Source organism: Lissotriton vulgaris, chromosome 5, assembly GCF_964263255.1.
Source record: "Lissotriton vulgaris chromosome 5, aLisVul1.2, whole genome shotgun sequence".
Taxonomy (NCBI): domain Eukaryota; kingdom Metazoa; phylum Chordata; class Amphibia; order Caudata; family Salamandridae; genus Lissotriton; species Lissotriton vulgaris.
Window position 1 is genome coordinate 744499884 of NC_141693.1, and position 16760 is coordinate 744516643.

At 46.4% G+C, this 16760-nt stretch overlaps 1 protein-coding gene across 2 annotated transcripts in view; it reads left to right on the plus strand.

The window, feature by feature from the left end:
- The window catches only part of MUL1 (mitochondrial E3 ubiquitin protein ligase 1), a 174395-nt gene that overhangs the window by 46295 nt on the left and 111340 nt on the right, over nucleotides 1-16760 (plus strand). For both annotated transcript variants that reach the window (XM_086922184.1, XM_086922185.1), the window contains exon 3: nucleotides 14204-14291. In XM_086922184.1, coding sequence (XP_086778310.1) covers nucleotides 14204-14291 — 88 coding nt within the window. The remainder of the gene's footprint in view (nucleotides 1-14203; nucleotides 14292-16760) is intronic.

The following is a 16760-nucleotide window of genomic DNA, read 5'->3' on the forward strand; positions in this document are numbered from 1 at the left end:
CGTACGCCTTCCATGTCCTGGGGGCTAAGCTGGCTCCCACGAGGTCCTGTAATCCGGGGCACCGAGTGACCAGGGAGCTTCGGGAAATGGTGCCGCCACTAGATCCGCAGAAGGTAGATAACCCCTGGAGGCCTGCATGTGGGAACGAGAGAGTGCATCAGCCGCCTGGTTCCTTACACCCGGCACATGCCTCGCCCTAAACTGAACGTTCAGTCTCATGCACAGTAGTACAATTTCCTTTAATAATCTCAAAATCAACTTGCAGCGTGCTGCCTGGTTATTTATGCATTCAACCACGGTCATGTTATCGGACCAAAATACCACATAGCGATCACGGAAATTGTCCGGCCATGCCTTCAGGGCCACCAAAATGGGGAACAACTCAAGAAACCCAATGTTACCTGTTAGCCCACTGGTGTGCCACCACGTCGGCCATGTTTGCGCCGACCATCGATTACCAAAGATGGCGCCAAATCCCACGCTCCCTGCCGAGTCGGTCCACAAACCCAGCTCGTCCGAGGATGCTGGTGGTTTGCTCCATACCACTCGACCGTTGAAATCCGCCAGAAATGCCAACCATATGCGCATATCCTGGCGAACCTCTGCAGACAGTCTCGTGCGGTGGTGTCCTTCTTTGAGACCGACCATGGCTTGTGCAATAGAGCGGGAAAAGGGGCGGGCCATTGGTATCACTCTGAGGGCAAAGATAAGCTGGCCCACCGCTTGCTGCAACTGATGGAGAGTTACCTTCTCTTTGTTAATGCACAATTCTAGCGAGGCCCTAAATTTCATTACTTTGTCCCTGGGCAAACGGAAGCATCCCTCCACTGAATCGAGCTCAATTCCAAGAAACTCGAGTGAAGTAGATGGCCCCACCGTTTTCCCCGGTGCCAATGGCACGCCGAACAGTTTCATGAGATTGCAAAATTCCAGTAAAGCCGGTGCACATTCCGTGTCACCGGCTGACCCCAAGAACAAAAAATCATCTAGGTAGTGCATAACCTGTGTATAGCCCGTAGCTCTGGTGAACGCCCATTGCAGAAAACAGCTGAATTTCTCAAAATAAGCACAAGAGATGGAGCAACCCATTGGCATACATCTATCCATGTAATAGCGTCCTTGAAACACAAAACCTAACAGACGCTGATCCTGAGGATGTACCGGGAGCAACCGGAATGCTGACTCAATATCCGATTTAGCCATCATCGCTCCGGGCCCCAGGCGATTCAACATGGCGACGGCCTCATCAAAGGATGCGTACCGCACCGAACAGACTCCTGGATCAATCGCATCGTTTACCGCAAGACCCCTAGGAGCCGACAAGTTATGAATTAACCTAAACTCACCTGGGTCCTTCTTGGGGACTACTCCCAACGGTGAACAAATGAAATTAGGAACTGGCGGGTGCCTATATGGGCCGGCGACCCGGCCCCGGGCAACTTCCTTCACAATCTTGCTTTCTACCACCATCGGGTGCTGCTGAACAGACAGTTGATTTCTGCACAGTGATCCCCCCGAAAATCCCCCGCCGGGATGTGGAAACCATACGAGAAGCCGTCCCGTAACACCCCAGCGGAGACATGATCAGGGTATTTGTTTAGCCAGGGGATCATTGCCATGATATCTACGGGGGTAGGTAGTGGTACCCCTTGGCCGATATCAGACCTGTTTGGTACCTCCTCTACCCCCGGTATCCCCATTCTTGGCTCTGCACGAACTCTCCGGGTGTGAAGAATGTCCGCAACCTGCACACTCATGCCTGAACTTACATGTCCCATGTGGCCTCGTGCACTTGCCTCTGTTAAAATTCCAGCAAACCCCTTTCCTACCCCCATTCCCACCACTCCTGGGTTGGTGATCACCTGCGGGGTTTGTTCGAAAGGGCGCCGCCGATTGATGGCGGGAAGGCGCCGACCCATACTCGCCAAGCGAGGACGACTTCGTCGTGCCCGGCAGGAGCTGCTTCTGCCAAGAGACGGAGTCGAGACAGTCCCACGTCAGAGACGAATCGTGCTCCTTAGCCTTACGAAACTTACTATCATAACCCCTCCATTGATCGCCCTCATATGTTTCATAGAAATCCATTATGCGTGTCTGATAACAGGCTAATTCAGTCATAATCTCTGGCTTACGTTCACCCATAATAGCAGTAAACACCCCAAAGGCCTTGGCCCAATTAGAGATCGTCTCATCCACCCTGAAGCCCGCCATTTTTGCGCGCCACACACTCGGATGCAACAACTCCTTCTGAGCCTTAACATACTCAATCTCGTGATGGTCAGTCAGGAGCGAAAACATATTTACATATTTATCAGCCCAAATCATCTCTTTCGTGGCCAGAGGAATATGCTGAACTACTTTCTCCCTTCTTGAGGGCAAAGACCCCCCATTTGCCATTGGCAATGGCTGCTTACCAGACTCCATAGCTGGTCCCGCTGATTTTCCACCGCCAGCCGCTTGTTCTTCCGAGGGAATCTGTGAGGGGACAAGAGGGAGATTCACCTTCGCAGCATCTCGCGATTGCCGCAACTGCTTCATTAGCAACCTAGCCTCTTTGACCGTGTCTCCGGGTGCCGCTGCACCCTCGGTATTCTTTCCAAGCCATGCGGCCAACTGGGCGGCCAACTCCGGAGGCATTTCCTCCTCACTGGTGGGCGTAACTACAACCGGAATCGGTTGGCCTGCATCCGGGATCGGTACCGGGGCCTCGACTGGACTAACTGGGCTTACCGGGGGTGACTCGGGAACTAGGGACTCCCCCCCTGCCGCCCTATTCCTGGCCCTTTTACCTCTCCCTGCGGGGACTACTCCCGGCAATGCTGGTCCGATGACCTTCTTCGGTCTGCCCGTATTAGTCATTGCCGCCATCTGCTTTTTCATGCTCGCCATATCTTTCATCAGCATGCAGAGCATCTGCTCCGTCCCTGCCTTCTTTCCGGCCTTCTTGCCAGGCATCGTTGTCAGATAGTCGACCCTTGCTGCTTAGCTGCTCAACGAGGTCCTGGATCCGGAGGTCCGAAGTCGCTGGGAGAGAAGGCTCCTGGAAGAGAAACACAAAAATTACAAGTTCTCAAAATTGCTCCTTGTTCTGTCGAGGGCTCACGTGCAACGAGAGGGTGCAGCTTCCAAGCACAGGAACAAGAGGATGCTTCTTTGGATTGCTGCTCCTTTTATTCCTCTTCGGGAGGGCGTGTACCCTCCTCTGGTACGCCTACGGGGCGTGGCCAACGGTGTAGGTGTCTAGGACAACCCTTCTTGGGCGGGAAAAGGCGCGCCCCGGCTACGCCGCTTCGGGCATACCAGCCGAGACACGCCCCCGCCCAAAATGGTTTCCCGGGGGGATCCGGGCACCCTACCATACGTTCGGGGGGACCGAGTGGTCGCCCCTTTCCAAGAGTTAGTTTGATCACTGCTCATCCAGTCAGTGAAGTAATTTGGTTCTTCCTCTTCATCTCTTCTCATCCTCGCATCTCAAAATGCAGGTGTGGATTTCTTCACCCACAACCTTTTTTAAAATTCTCTCTGGCCCCTATGCTGCTCACCTCTCCTATGTACCAATGTTTCTAGACGCATCCATATTTTAGGAAGTAATTAGGGCCCTCCCACTCTTCTCATCCCACACAGTAAGCGGTCACTATCCATTCTCATGGCCTCATTAATTTGTTTTTTTTCTCAGGATTGCATGAGTTTTTCCCTCAACCTTCTTTCCCCTATCTGTCTCATAATGGACCTGTGCTCTTTTTCCCTGTCATCTGACATAGCAGTGGTTCTTAGACATTCTGTTATTGAGCCCCATTTCTCTTATTCCCTCTCTCTTAATTGCAGGTTGGACATAGAAGGGCCTATTCAGAAACTCCTCTTACAAAATGCTATTCACATATCTGTGTGTGGAGACAATCGACCCACCTCTCCTAACTATCTTTGCAGAGGACGTCACTATGTGTGCGAATGCCTCTGGACACATATGAATATGTTTTTTGTAGTAGTTATAGGAGGAATGTGGGAGAGTGGCTGAAAATGGAGGAATAGCTACTGTAAAATGCAAGGGGGTTAGGAGGGAAAGGACATGCACATGATTTACCAGTTACAGTATAAAGTTACTACAGCCACCAAAAAGGACTTGTATTACAGTATTATATACTTCAACCCAGCCTTGGACTAAGTCTAGCACCACACTACCCCCCCGCCTTTTAGAAATATGAAGTAGACCGAGATTTAAAATAACATCCCATAGAAAATAATAAACTAAATCAAATGATTTCCATTTTTAAATTGTGTGTGTGTGTATATGTGTGTGTATGTATATATATGTTTTATTGTTTTTTTCCATGCTTTTTCTTTCATTTTGCAAGAAACAAACAATTGCAAGAAGGAAAAGGCGAAACATTAACAAATGCTATTGCAATAACCTGGCACTTGCAGTTACAATAGAGCTTTTTGCTTACAGTGCATAGTAACTTTTTCTGCGTACACAATCTTGTGACTGCCCCTCCCTCACCCACTGAGGCTGATCAAATCATGACATCTGGGTTCCCTATCCCTTGATCTCTTCCCCCCCTCCCCCCTTTCCAACCAAACTCAGCCTAAATAGCGTTTCAGCCTTCCGCTACCAGCCAGATGGGTGTTGTGCTGTAGGTGTAATTGCAGAAGATGGCGCTCTATCCTGCGCCTCGGGCGTGGCCATGCTACAGACCAAGATGGCCGCGCAGCGTTGAAGCTCCGCCGCTTAGCCCAACATGTTCGCCCTTTCCTGTATTCATTTTGCACAACCTGCATTAAAACTGCGTTCAGCCGAAATGCCAAGATCCTGGTCACCGCATAGTGTGAACTGAGGAGGCAGAGTGCGAGCTTGGCAGCCTTGGTCCGGTTCGGCCTGTGTGGCCTGGAGTATCCTGCTCAGGCTGATCGAAATCGCCGCTTGATGCTCTTACTTGAGTTCAAAGAAGCAGCCGAGCGTGAGACACTACTTTAGGCAAATACACCACAGCTCGGCGTTACGGTGAAGGTGATCGACCTGGCCGCAACCTGGCACATCTCCTGCGGCCTGCCCCGGGCCACTCTTTCATTCACTGTATTTGATTCCCCGTTGGCAAGATATTGAATGACATCTGTGAGATTCTGGACTTTTTCTTAGACTACTATGCAGGGCTATATTCCTGGCGTGTGGTGCACAACGATGAAGTCCGCAAGGAATATCTAGACGAGATCGCACTTGTCTGGCTGGAAAAGGGGATGTAAGAGTTCTTGGCGGAGCCTTTTTCTGCTGAGGAAAGCGTGAGTGCAATCAATGACATTAATGGTTTGACTGCCCCGGTACTTGACGTCTTCACTGGCAATTTTTACAAAAACCTAAAAAGACCTCTTAGCTCCTTATCTGATTGAGGTATATAATTAAGGCTCCCGGTTTTCCGTTTAAATGGATTTTTACATATAAATACAGACAGAATTTTTTTTTCCATCTGTATTTATAAATAGAAGCAGAAAAATACAACCAAATTGGATTCTCGGATGCCGAAAATTATTTGGCAATCCGTGCTCCAGCCAGGGTTGCCTGCCACAACCCTCTTCCTGATTGCTGTGTATGGCTGCCCACATTAGCACCTGCTGGGCCATTAATATCTAGTAGGTGTGGGAAATTCCTTCAGTTGCTCCTTTGACATCTCCGGAGCTCCCTCGCTGAGCCTGCACCCCAGTGAGTTTTAGGTCACAGGTTAATGAAAGGGTGGGGGTGGACCTGTATTTCACTGTTTGCACTTCTGCAGGTGTTAACATTCGAGGAGGCGGGGGCGTTCTTAGCAGTGTGGATACTTGGAGCTATTGGAACTAGTGTAAGACCGGCAAAAATGTGTGACCCGAAGAGGTCAGATACCGGCAATATAAACACATTAAGAAAATTAGGTTGGATTCACTTTCAGGCATTAAATAGAATTTTTCCTCCGTGATTTGGTGCAGCATGAAGAAACAACATTCCTGAGAGACAACAGCATGTCTGTAGGCCCCTTTTCAAGTTAAATAGCTTTTTTTCCCTCCACGGTGTAAGGAAGAACTGTGGCTGCAACTACAATGTGTGGGATTACAGAAAGCATTAAAGTAACTTGCTTAAATGTTACGGGGCAGTACAAAGTACAATAATCAAAGTGATACACGCCCACAGGGCACAAGTTGTAAAAAAAGAAGTGGGGGGACGCTGTCACCGGAAGTGACGTCACGACAGGAAGTGACGTCACGAAAGGTGCCGAGCTCCTCGTCCCAGAGAGGCCAAAGGGTGAAGTCCAGCTGTTTGGCAGGGGGGACGGCTTCCCCCCGGTAAAATAAGTAGGGGGACGCCTTCCACCCACGTGGTACCCCGACTCGAGCCCTGCAAGCCCAATGTCTTCAAAGCTCAGACTGTTTAACTTATGGAAAAAGGCTTTTGCATTAGCGAAGGACTTAGTTTAAATAAATGAAAAGCTGCCAGCTCACATGGGTGTTGTTGGATATTTTAGGCTTCATGCTTCAGGATTGTGAGGGAAATAGAGCCTGGCAGGACTAATGCAAGGGCCTTAATTTTTTTATGATTTGAGAGCTTGCTGCTGTTTTTGGCCAGGTCACTGAAAGTGCACAGGTGCACTTGTCTAAATTCTAAATGTGTTTACATTTAATAAAAATGGCTAGTGACAGTGTTTTCAATATTGTAACACAGCATCAGATCACTAATAATACTGCAAGTAATCTCTGTGACACCACTCCCATTTCTCATATGTGAGTTCCTGTTTTGATCTAACAGAAATGTTTTTGGGTGGATGTTGCATGAAACCTATTTGGGGCATATATACATATAGCTAAACCTATAACAACCATTTGCACTGTGTTTAAATAAATGTGGAAAAATACTAGCTGCAACGTCTTTTTTTGCTTTCAACAAAAATAAATACAGATATATACAGACAAAATAGCATAAAAATAAATATCGATGAATACAGACGGGAATGTTGAAAAAATAAATACCATAAAACCGGAAGCCCTATATATAATGAAGCACTTGAGTGCAAAGAATTACCACCTACTTAGCGAGAGGCAGCTATAATCCTCTTACCAAAGGCTGGGAAAGATCCCCTCATGTGTGGTCCATACAGGCCGCTATCGCTTCTGAATCTGGATTATGAAATTCCTGCCAAAATAATCGCACTTAGGTTGACTCTTTTACTAGACCATATCATCTCACCGGCCCAGTCGGGGCTTGTCCCTCATAGGTCAACGGCATTAAATCTTTACACATTCTTCACGGTTTTACACAGGATTTCAGGAGCAGCGCCTGCACAGAGGCCTTCAGTTTAAGACTGGCCCCCTATTAGTTTCCCTCTACGCAGACCATGCCATCCTCTATTTTCGACATCCAGAGGATAACCTGTAGCCTCTAATCAGGTAAATTATTAGATACAGGGGTTTCTCAGGACTTGGCATCAATTGTGACAAGTCAGTAATTTTTCCGCTATCACCTAGTGCCACTAAATGGGACTGTGGATTTCCGTTGCAATGGTGTGAAGAATTGACTAGGTATCTGGGTATCCAGATACACCAGAGGGAGAGTATGTGGTCCGTCTGGATAAACGCTCGACGCTGGTGCTGGAAACCATGGTTCGAGCCTCAAGGTCGCATCCACATCCTGTGATTCTGGGCAAATCACTTAATCTCCCCATGCCTGAATGTGTAATGTAAATACGGTGCTCATGTAAAGCGCTCCAATACCTTCGGGTCGAGTTCGGCTATATAAAAATAAAAATAAATACAAAATAAAAAAAAGACACTCAGTAACTTTTTAGGTTAGACTATGGCCCGGCTATTTATAAACTCGAGGAACAGATGGAGCGCTGGCAAAAGCTTCCCTTCTCTATGGCGGGCCGTGTTGCAATAATAAAGATGGTGGTCCTCCCTAAATTTTTTGTACTTGTTTCACAATATCCCCATCACACTCCCCAATAGTTTTTTTTTCTTAAATCATCCGATCTCCTCTTATCCGGCTGATTTGAAGAGGGAAGGGGGCCTGGGTGTGCTGGGACGGGACACATAGACCTTGCGATATGAGAGGGGAGGGCTTGGAGTTCCAAACTTACAGGTGTATTACCTAGTTGCACAGAGCAGCTTTGCACATTCTTGGTATCACCCAGACGCCAGGAACACTTAAGCTAAACCAGGAGCAGATTTGGTGCTACCAGCCCAGCTAAAAACAGTCATACCGCAAGACTTCCCCCGTGACCCCAGGGACATCCAGTCAGTCTCTACGACGAGTTGGGCGTGGCATAAGCTGGCTCGGGTGGCGGGCGGATGTGCATTATATTCCTCGTCTATTCCATTGTGCAATAACCTGTGGCTGCCCGTTACCGAGGAGAGGTTGGTGCAGCAGACTCTTGACGCCTTCTCCCTGGAGAAGTTTGGAGATCTTTTCCCGGGAGTCATGTGTTCCATGTCATGGAGGATGTGCGCTTCAATAGCGCCACTTTTATGGACAAATTTGTCATGTGCAGGATGCGCAGAGAGCTCACAGAAAGGGTTGCCAGCTTTCCTTTGGAACCGGAGTTCTTCTCTCCATTAACGTTGGTGATCTCCACTAAAGAAGGGGTCCACTTGATTTCTAAACTATACAGAGCATCAACGGCTCTGGTTCCTACTAGGGATGCCAGAATAAGAAATGCTTGGGAGAGAGATATGTAATTTTGTCACAAATGATAGGACAGGTGATTGTGCCACTTCCTGAGGTCGCTTTGTTGGGCTATGCACAGGGATTCCCAAGAAATTGAGGAGGTTTACAGCACTTTCCCTCCTCCTTGCGAAGAGGGAAAATGCTCTTCGTTGGGGAAGTAGGATTACCCCACAACTACTGATTGGTTGTCAAGCCTCACGTATTGCAACATCAATAGTGAATTATATGCGTCCCTGTAACCCCGCACATCTATGCCAAAAGACATTTGGCAACCTCTGAAGGATTATCTGCTGCAAATTAGCTCCTCCCCTCCTATTAGGCAACACAATGGTATTGTCCCCACTGGAGTAGGCTAAATGTTCTATAGTTACAGCTCCTTCAATTTCCCCTGCACTTTACTATGTTTGAATTGTGTTGCCCGGATCACCCTGCTAGAAATTTGACCAAAAGGTACCTGATTATTGAAGGCCCCAGAAGTCGGGTGCAGATATGTAAATTGCAGAACTGTTCTTTATGTAATCCTATGTGTGGTCTTTGTATAGACTCCCTCGTCACACACAAATGTTATAATCATTGTTATGGTGTATGAAAATGCAACTTTCCTTTATTGTGCATATCAAATAAAAAGGATAAATAAAGTAAAAAAAAATATCCTGCGCCTCCGCCACACCACTCCACCTGCTCTCCCGTTCCCAAAACTATTTTCCAGTTGTTCATCCATACAGACTTTGTTTATATGCCTCAATTCTGCCCAGGCTGATTCAGTCTCAGATCTCTAGACTACAAGATTGTCATAGGTCTGCGGGCTGACATTCACTGGATGGAAACCCTGTGTTTGGCCAACAGGAGCCCATAATATAGTGTGTTCTCCTGTCCCTGGTACTCTGGTTAATTCCAAGCAGGCAGTGTTTAGCTGTGACTTTGCGGCAAATGTTAGTTGCTCGGTGCAGGCATTGTATCACCTTCTGCCACTACTGGTCTACCTTACCACAGCCCCAGGTCATGTGGGTGAATCCTGCTCCGCTCTCTCTACATATTGGGCATTCATCTGTGCAAATGAGATATATCCTGCTAAGCCTGGTGGGGGCAAGTATGCCTTGTGAAGAACATAGAAATTGTCAAATTTAAAGCTTGCACTGCATGACACCTGCTTCACAGGAGCACATGTTTTAATCCATTCTGCATCATATATGGGTTCTGGTAGATCTTCCTCCCATCCACACCGCACAGGGAAGGTGACCTGTAGTTTGTTGTCCATGAAGGCTCTATACAAGTTTGATAATCTTCTGGATGATCCCATGCCCAATAAAATGCCCAGGGTACAATCCTCTTTAGGGGGTCATCGGGTCGGGTCGGGTCTTTTTGATGTCCAACACTATCAAGGCTCCCTCCATCCCTGAATCACTTATGGCATGCATTACATGCGTCAGTCGATGTATGTTCATGTGGGAACTGCGTTGCAGAATAAAACCGCATTGATTGCCATGGATCAGGAATTGCCTTCTTTTATCGATGGGCTAGGGCGTTCACCAGGACTTTCGCGTTGTTGTTGATCATAGACAACGCTCTGTAAGAGCCCATATCGTGGTATTGCAGCCTGCCTTGAGCAACATAATTTTGAGGGGCTCTCGCATGGACGTTGGTATTCTGCCTGATGATGGGGCTTCTGAAACACTTCTCGTAGCCTATCAAGGCGGTCTCAGCAACCCATCTGGTCTAACATCTGGTGGCTGGAAGTCTGTGGACCTCTCCGGTAGAGACAGCAAAAAATCTTGGTGTATATTTGACAATGACTAGAATTTTGACACACAGGTAAGTCGTACTGCTAGTACCTTTTTTTACATAATAAGGATCTTGAAAAAGATCTTTCCTTTAATCCCGGAAGAGTTGCAGCAATCAGCCATCATCAACATAGTCACCTCGTGGCTTGATTATTGTAGTCCTCTGTACCTCATTGTTAACTGCTCTTCCATGAACAAACTTCAGCCTGTACAGAACGCAGCTGCCTGCTTTCTCTTAAACATCTCCAAGATGCTCTCGGTCAGAGACGGCATTAACTCTCTTCATTGGCTTCCAGGTAGGAAGCACATCGCCTTCAAGGCTCTGTGCACTGTCTTTTTGGCATTACATAAAAAGGGCCCCAGCCAACTGAACACATTGTTTCACTGGTATACATCTAATAGGTCTCTCAGATCCGCTCACGTTAAAATCTATGACTTCCAGATTTAAGAAGGAAAGATGGGGAGGGCGCATCTTTTCAGCTGCCATTGCTAAGCTGTGGAACACCTTGCTCACTCATATTTCTGAAGCAGACTTCCTTGTGTCCTTTAAAAAACATTTGAAAACCCAGCTTTTTTTCAACGGAGTTTCCTGTTTTCTTGGTTGGTCCTTCCCTGTTGATTACTCTGTCTTACAATAGCTCTTTGCTACCTGAGAGTTTTAGTGTGCTTTTTAAAATGTTATCATATTATAGCATTGGCCAAAGTAGCTTTGGTGGGACACAGAGGGGAGTCTGGCTGTGCCTGGCGTCTTACAGCGATGTATGTTTTTAACAGTCACCAGTAGTTCCTCTCTAGTGAGATCTGCATCCAAGATGGCCACCTGGTCACTATGCAGCGACGGAAGGTAAATCTGCTTGAGGAACTCCATTCTGACAGTAGTGTTGTGAGTGTTCAGCCTTCTGTAAAGGGCAGACAGGTGGCGAAGTAGTTAACTCAAACCTGGAGGATGCCGTCCATATCTCTGTGATTGAGGATCTTTGCTATGATAGTCCTCAAGGGCGCCCCTGGCAGAAGGCCTTGGCCTATGCCTGGTGCGCTCACTCAGCCCCACAGTAGTCAGATAGGGCCTCCCTTCCCAGCACCCCCATGAACCACCATTCCAGAAACAGCTCTGCAGTGTCCCTGTCAGCCCCCTCTAGAAACCCCACAAAAACGCAGGTTACAGCGCTTCGATCTCCCTTCTGCATCTTCCAGGTGCTCTCAAAATGACTTGCCTATTTCGATATGGTGCACACTGTGGTCAAGTCCTTCACCTCTTGTGTGAGGGTCTGTGCCTTCCCTCGGTTTCCCCTCAGCGTACTGATATGCCTCATTAATCCTTGAGCAACAGGTTGAGCTCAATGGTGATGGTGTCCATTTGGTTCTCCGGGCATACTTGGGGCCGTCGATGGGTGCCAGGATTTGTGATCCCAAGGGCTCTGCCCCTGAGCCCAGGGCGTTGGTCCCCACGACTAACTGCATCAACTCAGTTTTTGATGTGTCCGTAAAGTTGTCCATGTGCAATTGCTGCAGCTCGTGGGAGGATTTGCCTCTCACCATCCTGCTCCTTATCTCTGCGGAGTATAGCTGAAATGGTTCTGTCTGGTGAGTCCGACTGGAGCCACTTATATGCTGGGCTTACCTGGGGTCCCCTTGTGTATGGGATAGCTTCACAGGGTGTTGCAAAGGATCCGGCCCAGTCCCACTGGCAGCAGCTTCCCAACTCCACGAAGGAACCCCCCAAAAACTCCAGTCACCAGACACAACGATGAGGCTTCCATAGGTATATATAAATGAACATAACACATTTACATGCACACAAATAATTGCTTGTATATTTGTTATGTTCATTTTACTTTTATGTAAAAAAAGATATATGAATATTTCACTTTTTGTTGAAAAAAACTTTTAATTATTTTTAGCTAATCACAGTTAATTGTTTTAATAAAATCTGCTACTTAATAATTAAATGTAATACTTAAAACCTACTAATTAATTAAATGTAGCCGTCGCCAAATGGATGAAAAACAGCTGCCTACAACTAAACACCAACAAAACGTAAGTACTCATTATGGGCCCAAACCCCGACACCTGGAACGACACCTGGTGGCCCCGCGCCCTCTGAAGGCCGCGCACCCTCACGGTCCACGCACTCAACCTGGGAATCATCCTGGACTCGGAGCTCAAAGTGGAGCGCCAGGTCAACTCCGTCTCGTCCTCCTGCTTCCATACCCTCCGCCTCCTACGTAAGATCATCAAATGGATCCCCCTCGAACACAGAAAGACCATCACTCACGTCCTAGTCCCCATCAGGCTCGACTACGGCAAAGCACTCTATGCCGCAACAAACAAAAACCTCACCGCAAGCTACAGAACATCCAAAACGCTGCCGCAAGACTGGTCCTCAACCTGCCAAGACATTGCCACATCTCCCAGCACCTGCGCGCACTCAACTGGCCCCCCATCAAAGTTAGAGCCCCCTTCAAGATGCTAACCCACACTCACAAGGCCCTCCACGACACCGGACCAGCATACCTGAACAGCCGACTCAAATTCCATGAACCCCAAAGGACCCTATGATCAGCCCAGCTCTTCTACACTGTGGTCCCCCCGCACCAGAAAGACCTGATTGGGAGGCCGCTCCTTCTCCTTCCACGCGGCCAGAGCCTGGAACGATAATCCGCTCCACCTCAGACAGATAGCATCGCTCCCCATCTTTGCAAGAAACCTCAAAACCTGGCTCTTCGACAGACTCCCTCCTTTATGGACTGAAACCTGCGACCCCCCCCCCCCCCGTCCCCCCCCCAGCACCTTGAGACACTTACGGGTGAGTAGTCACGCTTAACTAACACCTGATTGATGGATTGAATGTAAAAATTATAGGTGTTTTTCTTTAAAGATGATAATAAATATAAACAAACTTAATAAATTGTATTTATTTATTAAACATTTAATTAGTGTGTTATTGTGTTCTAACATTTGTCCCACTTAATTATAATTTTAAGTTCATGTAAATTTCTATTTTCAATTACAAAAAAATATTTTAATTTTTTTTTAAAGGATTATTAAACATAATTATTATTCCCTATACTTTACCACAGTGAGACTTCCGCCAGTGTCTTAGACCTTTTCAGAAGTGTGAAAAGTTGCTACTAGTAAAATCCTGTTTTGTCATGCTCCACACCCAGGTTTGAGGGTGGTGGAGGCATGCAAGTCTTTACCTAGTAGTAAAATTACACTTGGAACTGTTGAAAAGCAAAAAAACTGTAAAGTTCCTTTTAGGGGCAGGAGTAAGAGTACACTTGAATTAACCTGCGTGTGTAAATTTGCCTGTGTGTAAATTTGCCTGTGAATATATATCCCTGCGTGTTCTTCACCATCCGACGATGGACTAGTCTACTCCTCTCCCATCGGCAGTCACACTCAAACCTCTTGATAGTGCAATGATTCTGCTCTTGTGAAAGAACCCGCCTCAGTCACCAACATTTCATATCAGAATTCATCTACACTATACCTCCACAGGCCTTTGGCAGACCTGGGTAAAATATTGAAGGAATACATAATGAAAAGTGCAAGGTGTTTGGCCTCACCCTCCTACAATAATGGTGCTGCTCCTATTCTGCATCTGAGTACCTAATTTTATCGGCTGGTTTCGTAGGGCGTTTGATTGACATCTTATAGTGTGCTTCCTCATTTATCGCAGCACCTTATGCTGGTAATGTAATTTAACAACTTTCTGTTTTCTTCCTACATTATCTTTCAGGAAGCCCAAATACTTTCATTAGATCAAGATTTGCACAAGATTCTGCAGGCAGCACCGGGGAAGTGTGTCCCCTATGCAGTTATTGAAGGTAGGAAATATTGTCTCCCATATTACTGTGTTTAATTTGTGGCACCACAAATTTCTGATCGTTTCTATGACCCTCTCCATCTGTCTTTCCCTTCTCCCTACTCCAAAGGGGCTGAATGTAGCTCATCTCTTGGCTCTACTGTCCTCTGTTCTCTACCTACTGTTAATTGGTCTCTCCCACACTTCCAGAGAAGGTCCGTGATAGCATTGGTCCTTGTTCTGTATCCCTTACTGTTCTCCGTGCCCTGATCTGACCTTGTTTGTATACCTTGAGGACTAACTATGAACTCCAATTATTGAATAGTCTGGTTCACATCTGCAATATGTGAGCCCCTTGTAATCTACCTTTTTACGTGGGCCATGCGCGGCTTAATTGCCCGTCTTACAGTGCAGAAAGCAGGTGAGGCAAAAAGAATAATTGGAGAATGATCATGTCCTGAGCTAATCAATGCTGTTCAGATGGATGCTCCTAACTGCAGATTCCTTACCTGTAAAACTACACCTGGCATCAGACTGGATCTGAAAATCTTAGAAGTCCTTGCATCGTGGTAGGGGACGCTGGCTTCTTAACATGCCAAAAGTGACATCATGTGACGTCAACAAAACCATATGGTGTTCACTGTGGCTCAACATTGTTCTCAGTTTTCCACACCTTTGACACAGATACCTAGCTGCGCTCTCTCTAAGGAGTTTCCTCACATAAAACAATTTTAAGTGTGCAGTACAATCCCTCCCCCTAAGAAATGAGGGTGTAAACCCTGTAGGGATTTAGGGGCAGATGTATCAAGATACCCATTTGCAATTCTCCAATAGCGATATTTTGAGAATCGCTATTTTAGATTTGAAAATGGTATGTATCTAGAAATTCGCTATTTTTAGCGATTTCTTAAAATTCTATTTTTCCATTTCTATGGGCCAGGAGGCCCATAGGAAGGAATGGGAAGTGATACTCAATTTGCGATTCGCAATTTGCTAATCGCAAATTGAGAATAATTTCAAGGGTGTCTTAAGGACACCCTGCTGCACCCCTGAAATTTACATGTGTGCGCATATGGCGCACATACATGCCCTAAGGGCATGTATGAGCGCCACATGGCACCTTTACAAATGCCAAAAAGTGCATTTGTAAAATAATTCGCAAAATACCACTAACTACTAGCTGGTGGGAATTTGCGATTTCTTAGTGTAAATTCGCAATACTTACTTGCTTCATACATAGCATTTAAGGAATCGCAATTTGCGATTCCTTAAATCCATACGCAATATTAGGGAATCGCAAAATTTGCGATTCCTTAATATTGCGATGGTTTTTGCATGATACATTCCATTTTGAGATTTTTTTGTCGCAAACGCTGCTTTTTAGCGATTCGCAGCATTTGCGACAAAAAAATGCTTTGATACATCTGCCCCTTAGAGAGACGGATCTCTATTACATACCCTCAAGTGATCAGCCTCTGGTGCCTAGGTTCGGACCACGACTTCTGGGCCCGCAAATCCTGTTGCAATTTGCACACGCAGACCATAAAAGAGCAAATCTTTTTATAGCATAGATGAACAGTGAAGTTAACACTGTTCCAGGCCTCACTCAGTCATCTTCTTAGCAGTCCCATCTGCCACTTCCTCCTCTGTCACATTGTACCATTAAAGCAACACAGTCCTCTCTTTTATACCTTTATTTCATACAGTTCCCCTAACCTAAACCTTTTTTTACACTAACCTGTACACATAATCTAGTCCTAATGGTGCCCTGACACTCTAAACATTCTCTTCTACTTAAGCCATACCCAGGCCAGAACCCTATCTCTTTTACTTGACCCTAAATCTGCCCCTTCCTCACTAACGTTAACCCAATTCCAAACTGAAGCCTACAACTTAAAGCTGTTTCTTCTCTGAAATCTAGAATTATCACATGCACTTCCCTTTCCTTGCCCCTAATTACCTTAATTTGGTCCAGTCGAGGTAATGGTAATGACTAGGGAATGCTGTAGAGGTAAAGGTACTTTGCGTGCTGATGCTGACAAGGTAATATTAGGTAACCGTTTGCGAGGTAATGGAATGCACCCCTCTCAGCTTTTTCTTAGGACAGTGCGTCTTCCACGAGAAAAGGTAGTTCTAAGAACTGACCTGTTTAATGTTCCTAGTATCTTATTGGGCCAATATATAAACTAGGAACTTTTCCTTAAAATCCTTTGTGAATATTCGTAACAGTTTTGCTACACCTAGAGATTATATCTTGATAGCAGCCACTATTTCAGCTCATTCAGACGGTTTATATTTTAGGGGGCCAACTAATATTCTCATCTCTACAGCTTCAGAGGATTTTAGCTTGAAAGTGAGTATGTATGCTCTCCTGGAACTGTTATGCCTTTGGTGGCCATCTCCAGCTGTATCAAAAACAAGGGGGGACCAGGAGCTGTATTTAAACATATCCTCCACTCAAGCTCCAAATTGAATGGTGTATTAAGAGGGT